The sequence below is a fragment of the Larimichthys crocea genome, chromosome XXII (assembly GCF_000972845.2).
Source record: "Larimichthys crocea isolate SSNF chromosome XXII, L_crocea_2.0, whole genome shotgun sequence".
Classification (NCBI taxonomy): domain Eukaryota; kingdom Metazoa; phylum Chordata; class Actinopteri; family Sciaenidae; genus Larimichthys; species Larimichthys crocea.
The window spans coordinates 8,834,916-8,856,806 of NC_040032.1; the positions used below are offsets into that span (position 1 = coordinate 8,834,916).

Consider the following 21,891-nt stretch of genomic DNA (forward strand, 5'->3'; position numbering starts at 1 on the left):
TGAGGGTAGTGTGTGGACTGAACCTGGATCGTATCGCCTCTGTCTGTGCCTCACTCCATCCTTCTGCTGGACTTCAAACCTGCCCGGGCTCCTCACGTCATCTCCTGCTCTTCCTCCTCTCGCTCCTTCCAGCTGGCTCGCCGTGCAGGAGTCAAAGACCTCAGAGCGTCTCTGGAGGTTCAGCATTTGTGACTCGTGGAGCTTCACATGCATGGCCACTTCCCTCCTTCTCGCTTCTGTTGAATCGTTTCTTGAACGTTATGCTGGAGTTGTGTGCCGCTGCTCCAACGTTTCCTCATGCATGTGTGTGTGATTAAAGGGTGTTTTTCTCTGAGTGTACAGGGTGTTAAACATATTATATACACATAAATATATATATTTAATATTACATTACTACAGCAGCAGTGACTACACGAGTTTGGGGTACGTACAAACTGTAAATCAAGTGCTGTGCCTCAGTGATTGTGAATGTACATTGTACTTTTCCAAGAGAGAAACAGAAGAAACAGAGCTCCTCCTCAGAAACCTAACGCTTGGCAATAATGAACTAGAACTGTAAATTACAGAGGAACGATGAGAATAGTTGTCTATTTTTGTATGCATGCCGTCCAACCTGATGTTTGTAAAACGGTTTTGTATTTCTGAGTGTGTTTGGTCGCTCTCTGGCCCCGCCCGCCCCACCTGGCCCCGCCCACCCCGCCCGCCAACCACGCTGGTTTTTAAGACTTATTTTAAATTTGCCGCGAAAAGTTTCAGTTTTTGAAGTGTTCAGAAAAAGAGGAATAACTTGTATTTATTATTAAGTGTTTAATGTACAAGCATGCTTTGTATGACTAAACACACGTTACCATGCCAGTGGAGTCTGACTCACGTCGCACACGTGTGCCACATTGTAGCTACATGACTTTTTTATTGAATAAAGTACGGCATGGGCACACAGACGAGACGTGGCTCACTGTTTTCTTTCATGATCACATCTGAGGTGATTATTTTTAGGGATAATAATATGAAATATCATGTTTAAGCAGCCTCAGGCTCTCCGTCTGAACGATGTGCTAATTAAGATTACACGACTCTGCAGTGTGAGTGGATACACAGATATCGAACACGATGCAGACTGCAGTGAGGTCAGGTTCACCGGATACAAAGTAACGAGCTTTAGGCCTCAAATCCGTTTGTTACGTCACCGCCTTCGAGACTAAAACAGCTAATCCAGCCAAGACGAGCAGCTCTGGATCTGAGAAGAAGCAGACTGTTTTTCTGTGTGTCTGGATCACAGCAGTGAATGTTTGGGTTCTGTTCTGCTGCGTCATGCTCTCCATGGATTCAGGACCTTTGTTCTGTTTTTGTAAGAAAGACAAATCTGATTATTACAAAAGTCTCTGAATGTTCTTGCACTTTAAGGTTTATTGCACAGTGATACCAGAGAGCTGTGCAGGTCTCAGTCCTTTAGGGGGGCAGTGATCTGTGAGTTCAGTCCTGCAGGAGAGACGTGAGGAGGGGGTAAAGCGTACCACCATACCGACCCTGTGTTTCTTTGGCATCAGATCCATACCAGTTTTCTAGTATCACTCGTCTCTGGATGTCGTCCTCCAGGCAGCGTTTATGTAACATGTTCTGGATCTGTCAGTAATGTTTGGATCTTCAGTACATGTTCTGGATCTGTCAGTACATGTTCTGGATCTGTCAGTACATGTTCTGGATCTGTCAGTACATGTTCAGTAAATCAGGCAGCTCGTGCTCCCAGTTAGGTGGCAGCTGAAACTCGGTGTCCTGAAACATAAAGAGCTCAAACTGAAGGTGATATAGAACATGATGATCCCATGATGGCACCACGGGTCACACTCAGGTTTTTACACTTTATTATTCTAATTTGAAATGTTTCTCCTGCAGCTCATCGGTCAGACATGAAGCAGAATAAAATAAATATCGATGACAGTGTTTGGTCACATGTTCTTCAGGTTTGTTGTGTGTTGTTTCCAGATCTCTCTCATTATGCAACACTTGTAATTGCTGCTTCCAAAGGGACGTTCAGCACTGACCGCTAATGAGTGTGTTTATCCGTTTAACTGCTGCGTGGTCTTCCTCATTAAACAGTGATGAAGATTCAAAACGACTTTCTGTTGTTTCAAACTGAATTTATTCACAGAGTCAGAATGAACTTGTTTTATTTCAGCGTTCACGTTCATCAGCTCCTCGTCTGTTACAGACCATGGGGAGGTCGTCCCAACACAAACATGTCTGATAACAAACTTCTTCTTCTGTTTTCAACTCATTCTTCAGTTTCTCATCTACGGCGAGCAGCTGGGCTCATTTTGACCTTTGTCCTGTCTTACACGTGTCCCAAACTGAAGTCAATAAAAATGACGAGATGATCGAACCTGAGACACCTCAGAGAGAAATGAACTAACATGGCAGCACAAGATAAACCCTGATCAGGCCACGTCCAAGAGATGCTGAGCTGAGCTGAGCAGCTTGTTTAAATATTTGCAGTTTATTTTACGATATCTGAATTATTACCCTCCCCTCCCTGCTGTGTTGGCTTGTCTGACAGGTTTAGTATAAACTGTCATTTGCAGTGAACTGTGAAATCTGCAGGACTGAACTTTATCTTTTATTAACACGTGCAGACGTCACAGAGAGCTGCTGTTCATCTGCTGAGGCCTTTTTCACCTGCAGCTCTCTCACTGTCGACTTCACCCATTCCTCATGCTTCAAGTCCAGAAGCACCAATTCTAATTCTGTATCTTTCATAATATCATTTCATCATCTTTATATCAAATATTGTTTGTTCCTTTAAGTGTTTTGACAGCAGTCTTTACCTTTATCCACATGTCATATATGAATCTGAGTAAGAACTGGATTTCATAAATGATCGAACTCTTTCATCGTTTATTTGATCGTGCACGTGCTGCATGTGTTGACTTTCACGTTTGGGGTTTGCACGCTTCCTTGTTGCTTCATTCATTTTTCTATAAAGTCATCAATGTTCAGCTTCAGTGCAGAAGCTTCCCCTTCACTTTGTTAAAGTCAGACTGTTAAACTTCCTGTCAGCTGTTTTCATTTCATTTTAGATAATGCAACAAGCTGTAAAAGTTCCTGAGTTTAAATATTGATATGACACCATGACACAGAGCTCAATCAGTGATTATAAATCATGTTCAGAGTGATTATGAAACACACACACACACTCATGCATTTCTTCATGTGTCGGCTTTAATGATCAGAAAACAAACAACAAATTACAAGGAGATGTTTTGAATGAAATCATGATGATGGATTTCTCTGTGAGGTCTGTCGCATCATTTTCATTTTCAACTCTCCGTCTCTAAAAATATTATAATGTTGAACTGTATGGAAGTGAAAAGTGCCGAGATGTTCCACAGAGAGACACAGCATGTCTGTAACTGAACAAACAGAACATTCAGATATCTGCAAACACACAGAACTAAGTCAGGTCACAGAGTGTCCCTGCACAGAAAGGATCAGATATTTTTCACGTCTGTCATAAAAATGTAATCACATATAAAATAGACTCTAGAAATCTGAAGACTCAAAGGCAGGGAAAGAAACAGGAGAGCCAGAGGAGTCAGCACTTCACTTTAAAGAGCATTTCTATGAACAGAGATTATGTTTCAGCACATTCACAGTTTAAATACATTCCTCTGTGATCAGAAAGAGAGCGTTGGTTACGCTGCGATCACTGCCCTCGCTGACTTCGTGGGCAGGATCCTGTGTTTGATGAACAGTTTCAGGACATGAACTCTGATTAGATGAGTGCCGAGCCCGTACACGACGGGGTTAGTGAGCGACGGCATAATGATAAAGTATAAAGACAAGAAGATCCGAGCCTCTGCAGCCACGTGACTCATGTCGAAGCGACTTTGGAAGATTTCAAACAAGGAGCCGATGGTGTAGTTGAGCAGAGATAATAAATGTGGGAAACATGTTTTCAGAGTGTTACGCTTGGACTCTCTCGATAACTTGGAACAAACTCTGGAGATTTGTGCATAAGAGAAGACGATCATGAGCAGCTGAGGCCCGATAAAGATCAGAACAAGAAAGAGTCCCGCGATGCTGATGTAGGACGCGACGGAGCAGGCGTTCTTCACCAGCTCCATGTTCACACAGTAAAGCTTCGGGATGACTCTGCCACACATGCTCAGCTGCAAGGTCAGCGAGTAATAACCTCCAAACAGAATGATCGGGTACAGAGCGGCTAACGCAATGAGCTTCTGTATCTTTGAGCTGGACATGATGCTGTGGTAATGCAGCGGGTAACATATGGCAACATATCTGTCATATCCCATCACAGCTAAAATACAAAACTCAGCACAGGCAAACGTGTGGAGGAAGTACACCTGAGCCATGCACCACTGCACGGGGACCTCATAGGTGTCAGACAGCAGGATGGCCATGGTGGCCGGGAACAGCGCCGTGCTGCCGTAGATCTCGTTGATGGATAACACACAGGTGAACACGTTCATGGGCTGGTGCAGCTCTTTGTTCTGGTGTATGATGCTGATGAGCAGAGAGTTCAGCGTGATGCTGCTGAGATACAGCAGCAGGAACACGGTGAACACCGCCTGTTTGTGCTGCTCCAAGGCGGCGTAGGCCGTCATGGTGAACGTCAGCGTGGTCGTGTTGTCCATGTGTCAGTGCTGGAAGACAGATTATATGAGACTGTCTCAATAAACCACACACATGAAGTGATCGTCAAACTGTCACACACACACACCTGTCCACAGTTACCTGTGCTCCCCCTCCTCCTCCTCCTCCTCCTCAGCCTCTCTGGCCTTTTTAACATCAGCTTCTGTTTTTTCTCCTCCCTCCTAAACAAGCGATGCTCCTGATTGTTAGTGAGGACGAGACCAAACAAATCCCTGAATGTGTCACACGTGTCATATTTTCAATGGTGACATCAACTCTTCTGAGTGTGTGTGTGTGTGTGTGTTCGCTCAGTAGAATTTATCAGTTTGCAAAGTTTCTCTTTTCTTTTCTCTTTTCTCCTTTTTCTGTATTTTGTTTTTCCATATTCAAAGCTCATTCTGCAGTACAACATCCATAATATCAGAATACATGCAGGCGATGTTATAAAAATTAGGATTGTACTGGGCTGCAGATGTTTTAACCTTATTAGGGAGTGTGTGTGTGTGTGTGTGTGTATTTTTGTCTTTACATATCTCGTGTACTTCCCTTATCTGCCAGGGAAAGGTAATTCAAAAATGTTCAAGGACAAGAGAGACAGGTTAAGGGAAGTGTCATTTTGGACAAGAAACATAAAGCTCATTACTAATTGTGTGCTGCACTGTTAAACGCTCCTTCTTGTACAAGAATATTAAATTCATCTTAAACTTTGATACTCTGAATCCAGTCAAGGTTCTTCTTAAAAAATCCTCATAACAGGCGAGTTACAGCATGATCCTCTTGTTTCCAAAGAAAACACATGTTTTCCAATTCTTCATAAAGAATAATCCAGCATTAATACATCCTTATTCAGTCAATGAACTGAGCTAACATTTAGTTCACCACTACTGAAAATAATACATGACATATGAAACATACAGGCCCTCACATGTTCCCCGTCGGTTCATGATGAAGCTGAAGACCTGCCAGGTTTAACACTTTACCTGCAGCATGCATACCTCTCTATAACTGTAACAGCCAGTTTATTTACACATGGAACAAAATGAAACGACGACACGGTCGGTGACTTTACATTTTATCTACGGACACACAAACACTTCATGTTCATGTTTCATGTGCTCGTAATAAGTGCTAGTTTACAGGTGATAAGGCCTCATGAGATGTTTATTAATATTCATTATTATTAAAGGAAAAACAAAGATCTGTCTTAAAGTGTCTTAAAGGATTTTATATTTATGTTTGATTTGTATTTTATCAGCCATGACCTGAGCTGAGCTGTTTGTAAATGAGTAACAAAGTAAAAATATTAATAAAGTAATAACAAATGTTTTTAACGATGACATCATAAGTAAGTTTGTAATGATGACGTGATGATCCGGGGCCTGTGATTTACAGAGTTTATGATGGACAGTGAAGTAAACTGCTGACAGCTGTAGCTGCTGTTAGCTCATGTTAGCTCAGTCTGTTAGCTGCTGTTAGCTCATGTTAGCTCAGTCTGTTAGCTGCTGTTAGCTCAGTCTGTTAGCTGCTGTTAGCTCATGTTAGCTCAGTCTGTTAGCTGCTGTTAGCTCATGTTAGCTCAGTCTGTTAGCTGCTGTTAGCTCATGTTAGCTCAGTTTTTTAGCTGCTGTTAGCTCATGTTAGCTCAGTTTGTTAACTCATCTTAGCTCATGTTAGCTCATGTACTCAGTCTGTAGCTGCTGTTAGCTCATGTTAGCTCAGTTTTGTTAGCTGCTGTTAGCTCGTGTTTGCCAGTCTGTACTGCTGTTAGCTCAGTTTGCTAGTGCTGGTTAGCTCATGTGTAGCTCAGTCTGGTTAGCTGCGGTTAGTCATGTTTAGCTCAGTCTGTTGACTTGCTGTTAGCTCATGTGAGCCAGTTGTGTTAACTCATCTAGTTCAGTCTGTTAGCTGCTGTTAGCTCAGTCTGTTAGGCTGCTGTTAGCTGCATGTTAGCTCAGTCTGTTACTGCTGTTAGCTCAGTCTGTTAGCTCAGTCTGATAGTTTTAATGATGAACATCATAAATGTGTTTGTTATGAATGACGTGATGATCCGGGCCCTGGGATTTACAGAGTTTATGATGGACAGTGAAGTAAACTGCTGACAGCTGTAGCTGCTGTTTAGCTCATGTTAGCTCAGTCCTGTTAGTCTGCTGTTAGCTCAGTCTGTTAGCTCAGTCGTTTAGCTTGCTTTTAGCTCATGTTTAGCTCAGTTTGTTAGCGCTGTTAGCTCATGTTAGCTCAGTTACCTCTTAGCTAGTCTGTTAGCTGCTGTTAGCTCAGTCTGTTTAGCTGCTGTTACTCATGTTAGCTCAGTTTGTTAGCTGCTGTTAGCTCATGTTAGCTCAGTTTGTTAGCTGCTGTTAGCTCATGTTAGCTCAGTTTGTTAACTCATCTTAGCTCAGTCTGTTAGCTGCTGTTAGCTCAGTCTGTTAGCTGCTGTTAGCTCATGTTAGCTCAGTCTGTTAGCTGCTGTTAGCTCATGTTAGCTCAGTTTGTTAGCTGCTGTTAGCTCGTTTAGCTCGTCTGTTAGCTGCTGTTAGCTCAGTTTGTTAGCTGCTGTTAGCTCATGTAGCAGTCTGTTAGCTGCTGTTAGCTCATGTAGCTCAGTCTGTTAGCTGCGTAGCTCATGTTAGCTCAGTTTGTTAACTCTCTTAGCTCATCTGTTAGTCTGTTAGCTCAGTCTGTAGCTGCTGTTAGCCATGTAGCTCTCGTTAGCTGCTGTTGCTCAGTCTGTTAGCTCAGTCATGTTAGCTGCTGTTAGCTCATGTTAGCTCTCTGTTAGCTGTGTTAGCTCAGTTCGTCGCTCTGAGCTCACCAAGCTGACGAACTGAGTGTTTGTCCAACAGGCGTTATGGACACCAGGAAGAAGAAGAGGAGGTAACCAGGCTCAGCAGCTTCTATGGACATGATGGCAAGGAGAAGAGAGTGAAGAGGCGCTGACGGGGAGAAGCTAAGAAGAGAAAAGGGAGAGACAGGCTCCTGACTCATTTTAAAACCTCTTCTCTCTTATAAAATGGGGATCATGACTCACACCTCTTGGTATTAGAGAAGATTTTGTTACTCACAAGAGGACGTATAAAACATTCTTTCTTAAGTTATATAGAGAAACTGGATGTCGCTATATTGGTGTTTTATAATGACTGGTGTCCTGTATTGTGTATAATCTGCGACCCATAAGGCTGCTTCTGATTCATGTGATCGGGACTGCTCCTGATTACATATAAAATTTTTAACTTTAATTTATGTATTTATTTCTTTTTATTTTAATTTTTTTAAATACATTTTCGTATATGTACTTTTGATATGTACAAGCTTACAAGCTCAATCAGTATTTAATTGTCACATGGTACAGTGACATTGTTGCAGGGATGGGGCTCTGTTGGCGCGAGGGGGGGTGATGTTTATATTTGTATTATTAAGTTTCTGTATCTATGTACACTATGTCTGTTTGTATAAACATCAATAAAAAAACTCTCCTCTTTGGCTTTGACACCATGTGGAGTGTTGATTTTATGTGTATACGTGCATATTTTTATTTTTTTATCTTGTGCGGGCAGTGCCTTTTATTTATTTTATTGTTTTTTATCTTTCCATTGTCTACTTTGTGTTATTTATTGTGTTTCTCTCGTTGTGCAGCACTTTGTGTTTGCTAAAAATCGTGCTCTATAAATAAAGTGGACTGAGACGAGACGTGATGCTGTTACTGACTCGTGTCTCAGCTTCATCCTAATTTGTTCAAAAAGTTTCAATTTCTTCTGGATTTGAAACTTTCCTGTGTGACTTCAGTTCATCAACACGCAGTGTTAGTTTAACCAACAGGAGCTGATTACATCCGTTCGTTAGAGCAAAGGTGTTTTCATCGATGATGCAACTCGTTAGCACGCTGAACACACTCATTAGAGGCCATTAGTCCACTCGTGTCCAATTCCTCCAGAAAGCAATTAGCCCGGCCTCAGGTGAGACCTCTTTGGACGGCACCTGGAGGATCGAGGAACAAACAGGGATGATTCCCCCTCAGAGAACCATGATGAAACTGTCTGAGGGGTCGTGACCTCTGAGCCAGATCAGCATGGAACATGTTGCTGCCTCAGTGGGAGGACATGAGATTTAAAAAATAACAATCTGATTTAAATTCAGTTTAAACATTTAAGTTATCCCATGTAGAGCAGGTCCAAACCTCGTCATCACGGATGTGGGCCGGCTGTCTTTTAAAGAGCCGAGTCGGCCTTGTGATGTTACCAGGACCAATGATTACCAAATGGAGAGCGGAGCAGCACCTGGACCTTCAGGCAGGTGTAGTTCACCCTCAAAACTCAGGTTAGAGCATGCTACAGTTTGACCAGGTCCTCCTGCACAAACATCATTCATAATCACATTTACTCCAACACTGGTGGCTCCAGGAGGCTGTGTGTCCGAACCTGAACCTGAACCTGAACCTGAACCTGAGCTGGGCTGGGCTGGGCTGGGCTGGGCTGGGCTGGGCTGGGCCTGCCATCCTCTCACACCTCTGTGTTTAATCTGGGCTGAATGTGTGTGCACAGTGATGAGGACAAACATCCATCAGCGTCTCAATGAAAACACTTTGAGTCAGTCTCCACGTCGTCCTCTGACGGGCTTCTTCTTCTTCTTCTTCTTCTTCTTCTTCTTCTTCTTCTTCTTCAATGAGAAAACGACAGCCATGTGACAGTCACACTAGGTCAGATTTTTCACCCGTTGAAGCTCAGACTGATTATCAGATGAGTCATTTTGAACCTTCAGTAATTTGATAACGTGGTGTTGATTTATTCTTTCTGGGTGAAGTTCATCTGCTGACTGTGATCTTTATAAAATAGAAGATCTGTGATCGTTTATGAGTCTTTTCTATGTGTGTGTGTGTGTGTGTGTGTGTGTGTGTGTGTGTGTGTGTGTGTGTGTGTGTGCTGACAGTTAAGGATGTGCATGTGTTTTAAATCAAGTGAAAAACAACAAGCAGCTTCTCGTCTCATGACAACACTTAAGTCACGAGCTGGGCACAACGATGTAGGTTTCCTAAATGTGATTAAGAGGAGCATGTTCTCTTTAGGATGCCTGTAATTCCATCATATAAAACCCAGGGAGCAGTTTGCTGCTTCATATTATCTTCACTCCTCCCCTCGGACCAAAATACAAACACAGCCGGGCCTGATTCTCATTTTGGAGCGACGGCATCGAGACGAAACGATGGCTTGTTACCGTGTGGTTGTTCTGGCACTCTTGGTCGTCCTGCTGTTCAACGGTAAGTCTTCATATCTGCATGTTTCCTCTAAATAACAGACTTGACATTAAACAGAGATGTGACGTCTTCACAGTCGTGGAGAATGAGGCTGCATCCTTCCCCTGGTCCTGCCCCAGCCTGAGTGGAGTGTGTAGAAAGGTTTGCCTCCCAACAGAACTCTTCTTTGGACCTCTGGGCTGTGGAAAAGGCTTCCTGTGAGTTTGAAAACGCAGCATGTGGAGATAATGTGTAAAATTATTCATGAATTAAACATAAAACTTTCTGTTTGTTTGCAGGTGCTGCGTGTCTCATTTCCTATGAGAGCTGAGTGAACGTCTGGTTCAGACTTGTTGAAGATATTATCATATTTAGACCTTTAACCTGATGCAACACGATGAACTTTGGACTGTTAAATTAACTCGTTGTAATTTGTTTTTGAACTTTGGACTGTTAAATTAACTCGTTGTAATTTGTTTTGATGATTCTAGAGATGAAATGTTTGAAATGCAGTAAAAACACATTACGTTCAACTTCCTGTCTCTGTTTGTTTTTTGTAAATTGAACTTTCCATTCGTTCTTTAGTCTGATTTGGTTTTTATGGGAGAAAGAATTTCAGGTGCTTAAAGGAGAAATATGTGGAGAGCCAGAGCTGACATTACACTACAAAGAACCAGTGTTTGGACCTCTGGATTCACAGAATTTAACATTATTAACCCAAAAATATTTAACAATTAAATCTGACTGAGCCTCTCGGCTGCAGCCCTGATGACGGACGGTTATGGAAAATGGATGACTGAGTGAATTTCACTTTGAAATCTATTTATTTTATTTTATATTTCATTTATTGTGCATCACTAATATTGAGAGATATATTGTATCAAAAATCATCAATTCATTTTGTTTGTCCGCAGTAGATCTGTAGATGCATCATGTTTATTCTGTCATCAGTGAAGACATGGACACACGTCATGTCATGTCAGGGTTTATTTATTCAAACTTTATTCAGGACATTCAAAGGATGGAAGGTCCAGAGCACACGAGACAAAAGAGATCAAATACAGTAGATATCACTCAGCTCAGCTCTGGATTGTATCTCTATCTGTATATCAGATTTCATATTAATGCAGAACAGGTCGACACACCGACGTTACAAACATTTGTCTTAAGCTCTTTCCGTCGTCATCGGCCACATTCAGACTCTCCAACATGTTTGTGTGTCTGATGCCAGACTCACAGCACTGTCCGTCAGAGTCTGATAAATCATCTTTTATTATTAAGGCCAAGATATTTTCACTGCACACAGTAACAGATTAGAAAATTTCATATTTCTCATTTATTCTCATAATATTTCTCTTCTTTGCATCGTATTTGTGTCACACTCAGTTCCTTCAGTAACTGCTGTAGACAGAATGTTACCAAACCATCTGCAGACATGAGGTGATGGATTCACACATGATAAAACAGCAGTATGAAGTCCAGATACACTGTGGACAGCTCCTTCAGTCCTTGTTTTAAATGGCTGGGTAAGTGTGCAGCATAACCTGCTTCATACGGTGGCCCTGAAGTGCAAAACACAACAGCAAATTCAAAAACACAATAGCAAATCAAATAACACAACGGCAAATCAAATAACACAACAGCAAATTAAATAACATAACAAAACAGAAAAGGTAGGTACCCTCGGGCGACATGAATCATCGCTGAATGGACTGGTGGTCCATTGAACCGCATTGCATTCACTGGATAAAAATAAATAAAATTAGACACATTATAAGGAAAGGTGCCTCACTGGTCACTGCACTTCGGTAAAGTTGGAAAGGTACTGGCACTTCCGGGATCAATAACTCTTAAGTGAAACATTGTTAAAACTCAAAACACGCATATTTTCAACTGTAGTAAGACAGACAACAAGCTACAAGCTCGGAATTAGGAATATTAATCAATAACTTCAATATGATACAGTACTGCGGTAAAGCTATCTACACTTTAAAATCTAGTGCCCGACTACATGTTATTTGATTTGCTATTGTGTTTTTGAATTTGCTGTTGTGTTTTGCACTTCAGGGCCACCGTAGCTTCATGCTTCATTATGTTACATAATCCTTACATCATTTAGTGACAGCGATGTGACGCTGCCATCGTTATTTTTCTTGTCACTCCTGCAGTTTGGTTTCATAATCAAGTTTTACTGCCAATACTACATCCAATATATTGTGATCACTGTGTGTATTTTCAGTTTTTTGTCCACTTGAGGGCAGTGTTGAGGAGGTTGTGTCCTGATGGCTGCAGACTTTTGAGTCTCTCTTATTATTATTGTTGTCATTTTTACTATCATTGATCCTATTACAGACTATTTAAAAATCATCTGTGTGCATTAGAGTCATTGAAATCACTTGTGGGTTCATGAGCGTGCACTGTGCATGTAAAGAAAGGTGAAGCCTGCAGGGCGTTGTTTACTAGTGGTGTGTCGGTCGTGAACGTATCGTTCAATTTGAACTAATCTTTTATATGACTCGGGAGTGATGCGTATCCTCGCCACATGGCAGCTGCAGAAGCTCAGTCAGGACAGGAAACAGATGATTAGTTCACGACTCGACGATGTGTCCTCAAGTTTGAGTCTCTCGTTCATTTGTCACTTGACAGTTGCTCAGCCACAGGCCTGTGTGACGATTTTCAAAATAAAATACCCCATACAAACTGCTTGTTGTAGAAACAGACAAAAGAGAAACAAATGAAGTACGTAGCATATTTACTTATTTCCATAATTCCATTAAAAAGGTTAAACTTTCATAGATTAGATAGATTACATAGATTCAGGGCCAACAATTCAAACGATATCAAGTATTTATTTGTTTATTTTTACATAATTTGGGCCGTCAGCTCATAAAACCCACGAAAACAGAAATTCAAAAAATTAAATTTACTTCTCAGTTTCTGCAGAAAAAAAAGGAGAAAGAAATTAGGATCACATCAAACCAATTAAAATTTTTAATGCAATTATGGAAATAAGTAAACTTTTCTATGATATTCTAATTGTTTGGAAAGGGTCTGTAGAAGCACATTTAGAAACACATGCACCAAGAAAATGACCAAATCTTTAAACGAAGCTTGGCGGGATAAACGCGTCTGAAACGCGGAAACGGAGACGTGCCCGGTGGATTTCATGTCTCATGTCTCATTGCAATTGTTTTATATTTTATTTCATTCATACCTTGCAGTTATTATTTATATCATGGTCATGTACTTTTGTAATATTATTTATATTATGGTCACTACTCTTGCAATAATATTATTATTTATATCAGGGTCACTTTCTTTGCAGTATTTCTCACACTATGGTCACTTTACATTACAAAACTCTTTTTATATATCATGCCACTTTTATCCTCAGTCCGTTTGAAGGTTGATTGTTTTTCAAGTTTATTGTAGGTTATAGATATTTCAGTCTGTTTATTGTGGGTTTTTTTTCTTTTTCTACTTTTTCTAATTCTGAAGTGCATGCTACACTTTCCTCGCGTGCTGTAACTACATTTCTAGTCTAGTCTATTTTCGGGGTTAAGTGATCCGGTTCAGTAAAAAGACTCGAACTTCCCATCGCTCCTGTTTACCAGCTGCAGTTCGTGCTCGTGGCCGCTGGCGGCGCTGCGCGTCACTGCGCGTCACTGCGCAGCTGCGAATCACAACAGGAAGAAGGAGCAAACAAAGCTAGCAGCGAGCTAACACAACAACAGGACACCGAGGACAGAGGACAGAGTGTCTCCGGCTGAGGACAGAGTGTCCCCGTGTCTCCAGCTGAGGACAGAGTGTCCCCGTGTCTCCAGCTGAGGACAGAGTGTCTCCGTGTCTTCAGGTTCGTGTGTGAGACGATGAGCTCGGACAGTCTCCAGCGTCAGTGAGGTACGTTAGCCGTTAGCAGCGAGCTAACGTTAATCCTCCGTGTTTGTCAGCTCGAGTAACGAACCGTGACAGAGTAACGAACCGTGGCAGAGTAACGAACTGTGGAGAAAAGTAACGAGATACTTTAAAGAGTGTTTGATTAGTTTATTTAATTAAAAACAACAGTAAACACGGCGCTAATGTTAGCATGCTAACTGCAGACATCACGATTTATTTATTTATTTATTTTTCTCTGAGTCAGTAACTCAGATTATTATCAGAGGCGGAACTGCGTTGTAGGAACGTTGTGGGAACGTTGTGGGAATGTTGTGGGAACGTTCTCTTGGTAACGTTTGTCTTCAGGTGGAGAGCTAGCAGCGTTAGCATGTTAGCGCCGTGTTGAGCAGCTTCAACAACAACAAACTGTGCGCGTGCACTGTGTCTGCGCGTGCACTGTGTCTGCGCGTGCACGGCTCTATCATTAACTCACTAACTAAAGCAGGGGGTCCAAAGTACGGCCCGGGGCCCGGTCACAGGTCAGCTGCTTCATGTTTATAATGTTTATTAATGTCAGACTCTGTTTGTTTGTTTGTTTGTTTGTTTGTTTGTTTGTTTGTTGTTGACATGAAGCAGCTGCAGGTTTGACACGAAGAAGAAGAAACTTTATTAATCAACAGGGAAATTATTTTTTCACTCAGTTTGTTATTTACATGCACGTTTAACACACACACACACACACACACTCATAGACACACACACACACACACACACACACACACACTCATAGACACACACACACACACACACATGGACACACACTCTCACACACACACACACACACAGTACAAAGGCTCACTGCGGTAATGGGCAGCGCCCTGCAAACAGTCGGGAGGGTTCAGTGCTAAAGGAGGTGAACTGGAACCTCTCCAGCCAGTCCAGTAAATGGTACCAGTCCACCACCTTCCATATTTTGGGTCCATGCTGGACTTGAACCGGCCACCCTTTGGTTCCCAAGACAAGACCGAGCCCCCCAGTATCAGTTTAACGTGTTCATCAGTTTATGATGTGTCAGAAAGAAGAACTGATGTTTAGATTTTTAGATTTTTAGACCCTCTTTAAAAAAAGGTTTGGACACGGCTGAACTAAAGCAGAAACTGTCCACGTGAACGTCTCGTTAATTGTTGCATAAACGACCTGATCGTCAGCTCGTTGGTGTTGACCAGCTCTGAGGAATGTGATCAGATAAACACGTGGAGCCACAGAGAGTTCAGACAATCTGTTGATCTGCTCCACGCCCGGCTCTGAGGTTCATGCTTCATGTGCTCAGCTCCTCCTGTTATGATTGTGTTTGCATTACTGAACAAACACTCAGAGAAAAAGCTTCAGCAGCTTTGTGGAAAGAAGTCTGCAGAGTGTGAAGTAACGTTCACTGACTGAAGAGGACGACAGAGGATCGTCAGAGTTTGTTTAGAAGAAAATGAAACAGACGTTTGCTGCTAGAAGATAAAACCTGAAGATTTCATCGAGGATTGAACTGTGATCAGGATTTAACGGCGTGGTCTGTTGGATGGATTCCTCAGCTCACCTGTGGAGGCTGCAGTCAGAGTCAGAACAATGAGAGAACATTTAAACCCTCAGAGCTCGGCTCCTCTGCTCCATGCACATGCTGATGATCCCTGCAGAGCCGGTTCACACTTCTTTGTTTGCATATTCATGTGCACATTCACACCAGCAGTCTGCTGCTTTAAGTGTTAATGCTCGGCTGGAAGCTGCAGGATCCGCCTCAGCCTGACGCCGACGAGTCAAACACGCCATGAAGACTTCCTGTGTTTAAACACAGACCTCATGGTGATGATGTCATTTCCTGTTCACAGTTTATTGGATCTGTAAGCGCGTGATGATGGCCGACCTCGGCGTGCGGTGCGTCGTCCTCGCCGTGGTTCTTTGCAGCGTCCTGCTTCCCTCGCCGTCACACGGCTACATCTACGCTGTAAGTCGTCTTAAAGCTTCTCACATGATTCCTCAGATCCTCCTGATTGGACGACGGTGTCAGTTATTGTGTGTGTGTGTGTGTGTGTGTGTGTGTTGGCAGCATTACAGCAACATGACCACCATGCTGTTCGAGGACCTGCCCGCCTTGTTTGGCGCCCCGCTTCCTAAGGACGGACTGATGGTGAGAGCAGACGATTGCAGAACGGCGAGCGTTCAGGAGAGGTCGCCGTGCTTTATAATCACGTCTTGGTTTTCTCTGTGTGCAGGGAGTTCTGGTCCTGACCCGCCCGTTGAACGCCTGTTCACCGGTGGACCCTCCTCCTCCGCTGCCGCCGTCTTTCGACGCCAACACGACCAAGTTCATCGCTCTCATCAGACGCTACGATTGTAACTTCGATATAAAGGTCAGTGAAGTTTGAGTGACGTCCAGCACGTGTCCCCGTCCGCGAGGTGAGCCGGTCTAACGTGATGAACTGGTTTTCAGGTGCTCCACGCGCAGCAGGCTGGCTTCAGCGCGGCCATCGTTCACAACATGTATTCAGACACGCTGCTCAACATGAACTACAGCAACGGTGATTACTCGTCCGTAACATTCACAGTTTCACTCCAAAATCTAAAATGTACTAATGACTTTTGTTTTGTTTGGTCGTCACACAGACACGATCGCAGAGGAGATCGAGATCCCGTCTGTCTTCACCAGCTTCTACGCCTCCCAGATCCTCCGAAACTTCATAATTCCAGAACAAGGGTGAGTTCAGAAATCATTTCAGACGGAGAAACGCTGCTGCATGTTCTGGTGGCGGTGTCGGTGTCTGATGCTTCGTGTCTTTTCTGGCTCTGCAGAGCGTACGTCATCCTCAAACCAGAGTTCGCCTTTCCCATCTCGTACTACCTGATTCCCTTCACCGGAGTCGTCTGCATGATCATCCTCGTGATGTGCATCGTCTTCGTGAGTATGCGCACGATGCAGCAGAGTCATAGTGACCGTCGGGTCAGGATAGAGCGAGCTAGACACGTCTCTGTATGAAGTTTAAGTCCCGTCCACACACACTGGGTTTGATTCTGATCCTTTGGTCTGTTCATGTTCAGATCATACGCTGCGTTCAGTACAGGAAGAGGCTGAGGAAAAACCGCCTGTCCAAAGAACAGCTGAAGCGGATTCCGACTCACCGTTTCCGTAAAGGTAAAAAGTTTCACAGTGACCGTCATGACGAGTTTAAGAAGAGCTGCTTCTCGTGCTGAAGCGTTCCTCGTTAGTCGATAACGTTTCATGTTTCTCCTCCAGGTGACGACTATGACGTGTGTGCGATCTGTCTGGATGAGTATGAAGAGGGAGACAAGCTGCGAGTTTTACCGTGCTCACATGGTAACAGTTTCCTGTTGTTGTCGTGAATGAATCATTCATTCAGGTTTTCTTTGTCAGTCTTCTCTGAACTCTTCTTCTTCTCCTCAGCCTATCACTGTAAGTGTGTCGACCCGTGGCTCACGCAGACCAAGAAGACGTGTCCCGTGTGCAAACAGCGCGTCACTCGGAACAACCCGGAACACTCGGAGTCCGAGTCCGATGATGAAGCCGGAGGACGCGGGGAGGAAGAAGGGACGGAGGGTGAAGCGGACTCGGAGCGCACTCCTCTGCTCCGGCCCTCTAACCCGGGGTCCCCGTCCGGGAGCCCGGGCATCTACTCGGCCACCACCGTCACCACCGCCCAGTGCCTCGCCTCCCCCGCGCTCTGTGACTCACCCATACTGGGCTACGAAGGCTACCACTCCCCCCAGGAGGACACGGACTCAGAGAGCGATGACGCGGCCGAGGACGGGCACCACACTGACGACGACACGGCTCAGCTCATCGGGAGGGACAGCGTGCAGATCTGACGGCAGAGCTCCGAGTCTGGGTCTCACACTGTTCTCTGACAGCTGGTGGTTAGCGACACATTTCTCCTAACAGCGTTTTACCTGGTAACCACATGAGGTTCTACATGTTGGTGTCAAAGCACACGCAGCACTCGGATTGGACTTCTGTAAACACACACACACACACACACACACTCAGTCCGGTCCTGTGTTCGTCCGTAGACCTCCTTTTTTTTTTTTTTAAGCATGTTGTAATTCATAACTCGACCATGTCACGTGACCTAACCACTAGTGCTGCACAAGAACAGGCCACCTAAATGTCTGAATAATGTGTGTGTGTGTGTGTGTGTGTGTGTGAGTGTGAGAGAAGAACACGATGAGCTCTGTCGTGGATCTTTTAAAGAAAGGTCAGTTTGTCTTAATCTGGATTATTTTATATCTCCTTCCACCTTTAACTCAAACATTTTCTCAGCTCTCCGCTCACTCTTTATAAAATGTTCTTTGAAACGTGGCGTCCGGCTCAGATTCCACAGTAAGCGACACTACGATAGAGCTTCTACATCTCTGCTGCTCTGACACTGTGCGGTCAGTTTCAGCTTCATGCAGTTTGTCCAGAACAAACTTTATGAATAACAGAATCACACACAGGTTGAAAACATGTGGAATGGTGGAAGGTGTTTTTTATTTGGTTTTACTCTTCAGGAGAGACGGCGCTGCCTTACTTTGGCCTTGATGTACAGTTAGACGAAGGGACGGACTCGCACTCCTGTCGGTTAGAAGCTTCCTGAGCTCTGCTTCACTTTATGTAGTTTTTACGGTAATGAACAAAGAGACGGCGTGTTTCCACGCTCGGCGCTGACACGTCTGATTTGCACCTTTTTGCTCAGCGGCTGTACTTTGTAAAAAAGACCCGAGCGGTCCGTGCTGTCCGTTTCTACACCAAGCAGCACCAACAGAAACTTAAAGATGTTTCAGCCAAACTGTTTGACTGCTTCACGTTAAACTGTGTTCACGCCCATCCAACACCGGCACGGTGTGGAACGTCCTCGTGATGGAAATCTTTTTTTAAAATTTTATCTTTTTAAAGAACCTTGAAACTTCTCAGACAGAGGACCGAGCGTTCCCGTACACGCGACGGACACGGCGCAGAAACGTGTTGCAGTTTGATGTTGGACTAAAATCGATACATTCCATCTTTATATGTGACTGCTGATTGGTTCACACTTTAAAGGTCTGACGGGGCTCGTAGGCAATAGTCTGTGTCATGAACTAGAACGTCTGTTTTCCTTTTTACACTTTGCTTCACGTGTATTTTGTACTGTACTTTCTTTTTTTTGGGCTCTATGTCTCGATTTTAGAGACTGTTAACTGAAACGACTGGAAAAAATCTAAATATAATCCCCAGACGATTAATTTTTCCTAGTTTATCACATTGAAGTAATAAATGTACAGTGTCAAGTATAATTTCTGTGTACAGAGCAGGTTTAGGATGTCTGAAAAAAGAGGATTTAATGTGACATGTGGAAGATTAAATAATATTCAAATGGGAATCTGGTGTCACGCTTTGTTTTTTGTTTATTCAGAACTCTGTTATAACAATAATCCATCCACACACATTCATACAGAATGAGTGGACACAGGTCCAGACTCCACAGCTGACCTCCATCATGAACACCTCCATCATGAACACCTCCATCATGAACACCTCCTCTCACCTCCTGCATCAGCTCCTTCAGCTACACACTGCTCCTCCCAACAGCTGTCAGACTCTTCAACACCAGCATCATGACTTTCTTCTGTAGATGATTTATGAGTAATTTCATATCCACTGTGTACACGATCATTAAAGTCTGTCATATATTATTGTTAATTAGAGACTAATAAACAGAAATATATTAAAAATAAACGACATCAGAGCGTTTTACTGACTCGGTGCCATGATGGAGGACACACGTGTTTGTCACAGCTGGATCTGCTCTGACAGGAGCGATAACTTCCATGAAGTTTCAGGTGGTTTCATTAATAATAATTAAAATGACTAAGCTTCAGTTAAAGAACGCGTTCTGCTAATTAATTTATGATCTTTGATTCTTTGGCATGAGAACTAATTACCTCCGAGCAGAGGCACCCTGCTGAGTTCAGCCTCTTTAAGTTACACAATGACAGCTCACTGTCTGATACTGAATAATTCTGATTCATGGTGATGGTTCAACCATCGTTAAATAGAGTTGGTCTGTTCTGTGAAATCAGCTGCTAAAGCTTTACATTATTAGTTCTGTCATGTAATTGATAGCCCTTTAAGAATTCGCCTTTCTTTGGATGTAACTCTGATTCATTAAGACTTCCTTTCAGTCGTCCCTAACGAGCTCCGTGTCTTTTCACTTTCTCCATCTCGTCGAGGTTTTTAATGACGCCGCCTGCTGCTGAGAAGAAAAGATAATTCATATTTCAGCTGGATTAAATCTGAATAAAGTCACAGGTACGTCTGTACGTCTGTTTCTTTAGGTCTGTTCCATGTGAGCGCAGAAATAAGCATTGTGGCATGTGAACATGGGTTATGACGTGAAATCACATGAATGAATCCATAAAGCAAAAAGAAGCCTGAGAGAAGTTGGCGTGCTGCGTATTAAGACCTTCATATTGAAACTTTCTCTGGATTTTAATCAGTATCTGAAAAGATGTCCGGATCGCTGCAGCCGTACTCGTCCTTCTTGCTGCTCTTGGCTGCGTCTTTATTTCTGCTGCTGGATTCAAGAGTAACTCCTCAAGACAACGACGAGGTACAGAGCACATTTAGACTTTATTCATGTTTGTCATGTTTGGAAGAGTTGGAATAATCTGCATTACTTCAATCACCAGATTCAGTGTTTGCATGCCACCTTTCATCCAGGAGTCTCATTTTACAGCATTTGAGTTAGTTACTCATCAAACTCACCAAAGTGTTTTTATTACCAACATTAATAATGATGTTTTCAGGGGTTTCTGGATGGTCCTCACCCACGGCTCCTCATCCCCGGTCCTTTGGAGCCCGATGGTGGACCAGGACGACACTTTGCATTTGGATCCATCGACAGCAGCACCTTCCCACAACAAGTGGAGGACGGAGAGCAGGCGACTCAAGTGTGGCCACGAGCGATCCTGGACTATATGAAGCAGCAGCTGAGGTTCAGAGGAAGGACGAAGAAAAGCGTGAAGAAAGGATGTACTTAGCACTTTATTGGATGGAGAGTGTAAGAGTTCAATCTAATAAATTATTGCTTGGATACTAAACTCTTTCACTGTGACTTTATTTTACACTCACTGCTGTTAAAGTCAGTCTGGAGATGTGAATGTTACTGTGCAGAGACCTGCAGGGCTTCAAATGTAAGAGGTGATCGACACATGAATCTATTTTTCAGTGTTTATCTGTTACTATAACTTCACTGCAGCTCAGCAGAGAGACGCCGTCTGTGGATTTATATACTAAAGAGAGAAACTCTGGAAACTTTGCTGAAGTCTCAGATTAGAACAAAGATTTACACTGAAACAGCTTTAAAGGGAATCTCTTCATCTCCTCATGAACAATACAAGGTCTTCTACACTTCATCCTCCTTCACACAAAAATAAATACAACATCCAAATACCAACAAAATAATAACATACATTTCTTGGCAGTAGGCAAGTAGTTAGGGTTAGGGTTGGCTCTCTTTAAATACAGTTCTCTCAGTCATATTTCTCCTGTACATTATGCTCCCATAACTTATTTGTATATAATCTGCCCACATAATTATCTGTACATACTCTGCACATAGCTATACACACCTTACACCTTTGCACTACTGTAAACACTGCAGTTATCTGTATCTATTGCACTTTTCTATCTGCACTTCTGATTAGATGCTAAACTGCATTCCGTTGCCTTGTATTTATACATGTGTAATGACAATAAAGTTTAATCTAATCTAATCTAATTTGCTGCAGCTGTAATGACTCCCACACACTGTTCACACTCACAGAACTTAGTGAACTGAGTGTAACCACGTCAGGTTGCACGGTTCAGTTCATGAGTTTAATGAACATCTGCAATATTTCAGTTTGACAGAATAATGCAGCCATAAATAATAATAACAACAACAACAACAACAACAACAACAACAACAATAATAATAATAATAATAATAAGTCTTTAAAATGTTCCCTCAGTGTAAACATATAAAAAAAATGATTATAATGAATCATACAAATATTGTAAATCATATACAGCAGGGGTCCGTGACCCCTGGGGGTTTTTAAAAAAAAATTTAAAACGA

At 42.9% G+C, this 21,891-nt stretch overlaps 2 protein-coding genes across 2 annotated transcripts; one reads left to right on the forward strand and one right to left on the reverse strand.

Moving 5' to 3' along the window:
* Nucleotides 1-3,689: 3,689 nt before the first annotated feature.
* On the reverse strand, nucleotides 3,690-4,652 carry LOC104935700 (olfactory receptor 52N1). Its single transcript, XM_010751577.3, has one exon. The coding sequence runs from the start codon at nucleotides 4,650-4,652 to the stop codon at nucleotides 3,690-3,692; it is 963 nt and encodes a 320-aa protein (XP_010749879.2).
* Nucleotides 4,653-13,538: 8,886 nt separating this feature from the next.
* On the forward strand, nucleotides 13,539-19,152 carry rnf167 (ring finger protein 167). Its single transcript, XM_027273325.1, has 11 exons — nucleotides 13,539-13,633; nucleotides 13,685-13,777; nucleotides 15,631-15,746; nucleotides 15,849-15,929; nucleotides 16,015-16,152; nucleotides 16,233-16,320; nucleotides 16,406-16,496; nucleotides 16,592-16,697; nucleotides 16,838-16,931; nucleotides 17,034-17,114; nucleotides 17,202-19,152. Exons 3-11 carry the CDS (start codon nucleotides 15,654-15,656, stop codon nucleotides 17,621-17,623), a joined length of 1,194 nt encoding a protein of 397 aa, XP_027129126.1. The 5' UTR covers nucleotides 13,539-13,633; nucleotides 13,685-13,777; nucleotides 15,631-15,653; the 3' UTR covers nucleotides 17,624-19,152.
* The last annotated feature ends 2,739 nt before the right edge of the window (nucleotides 19,153-21,891 follow it).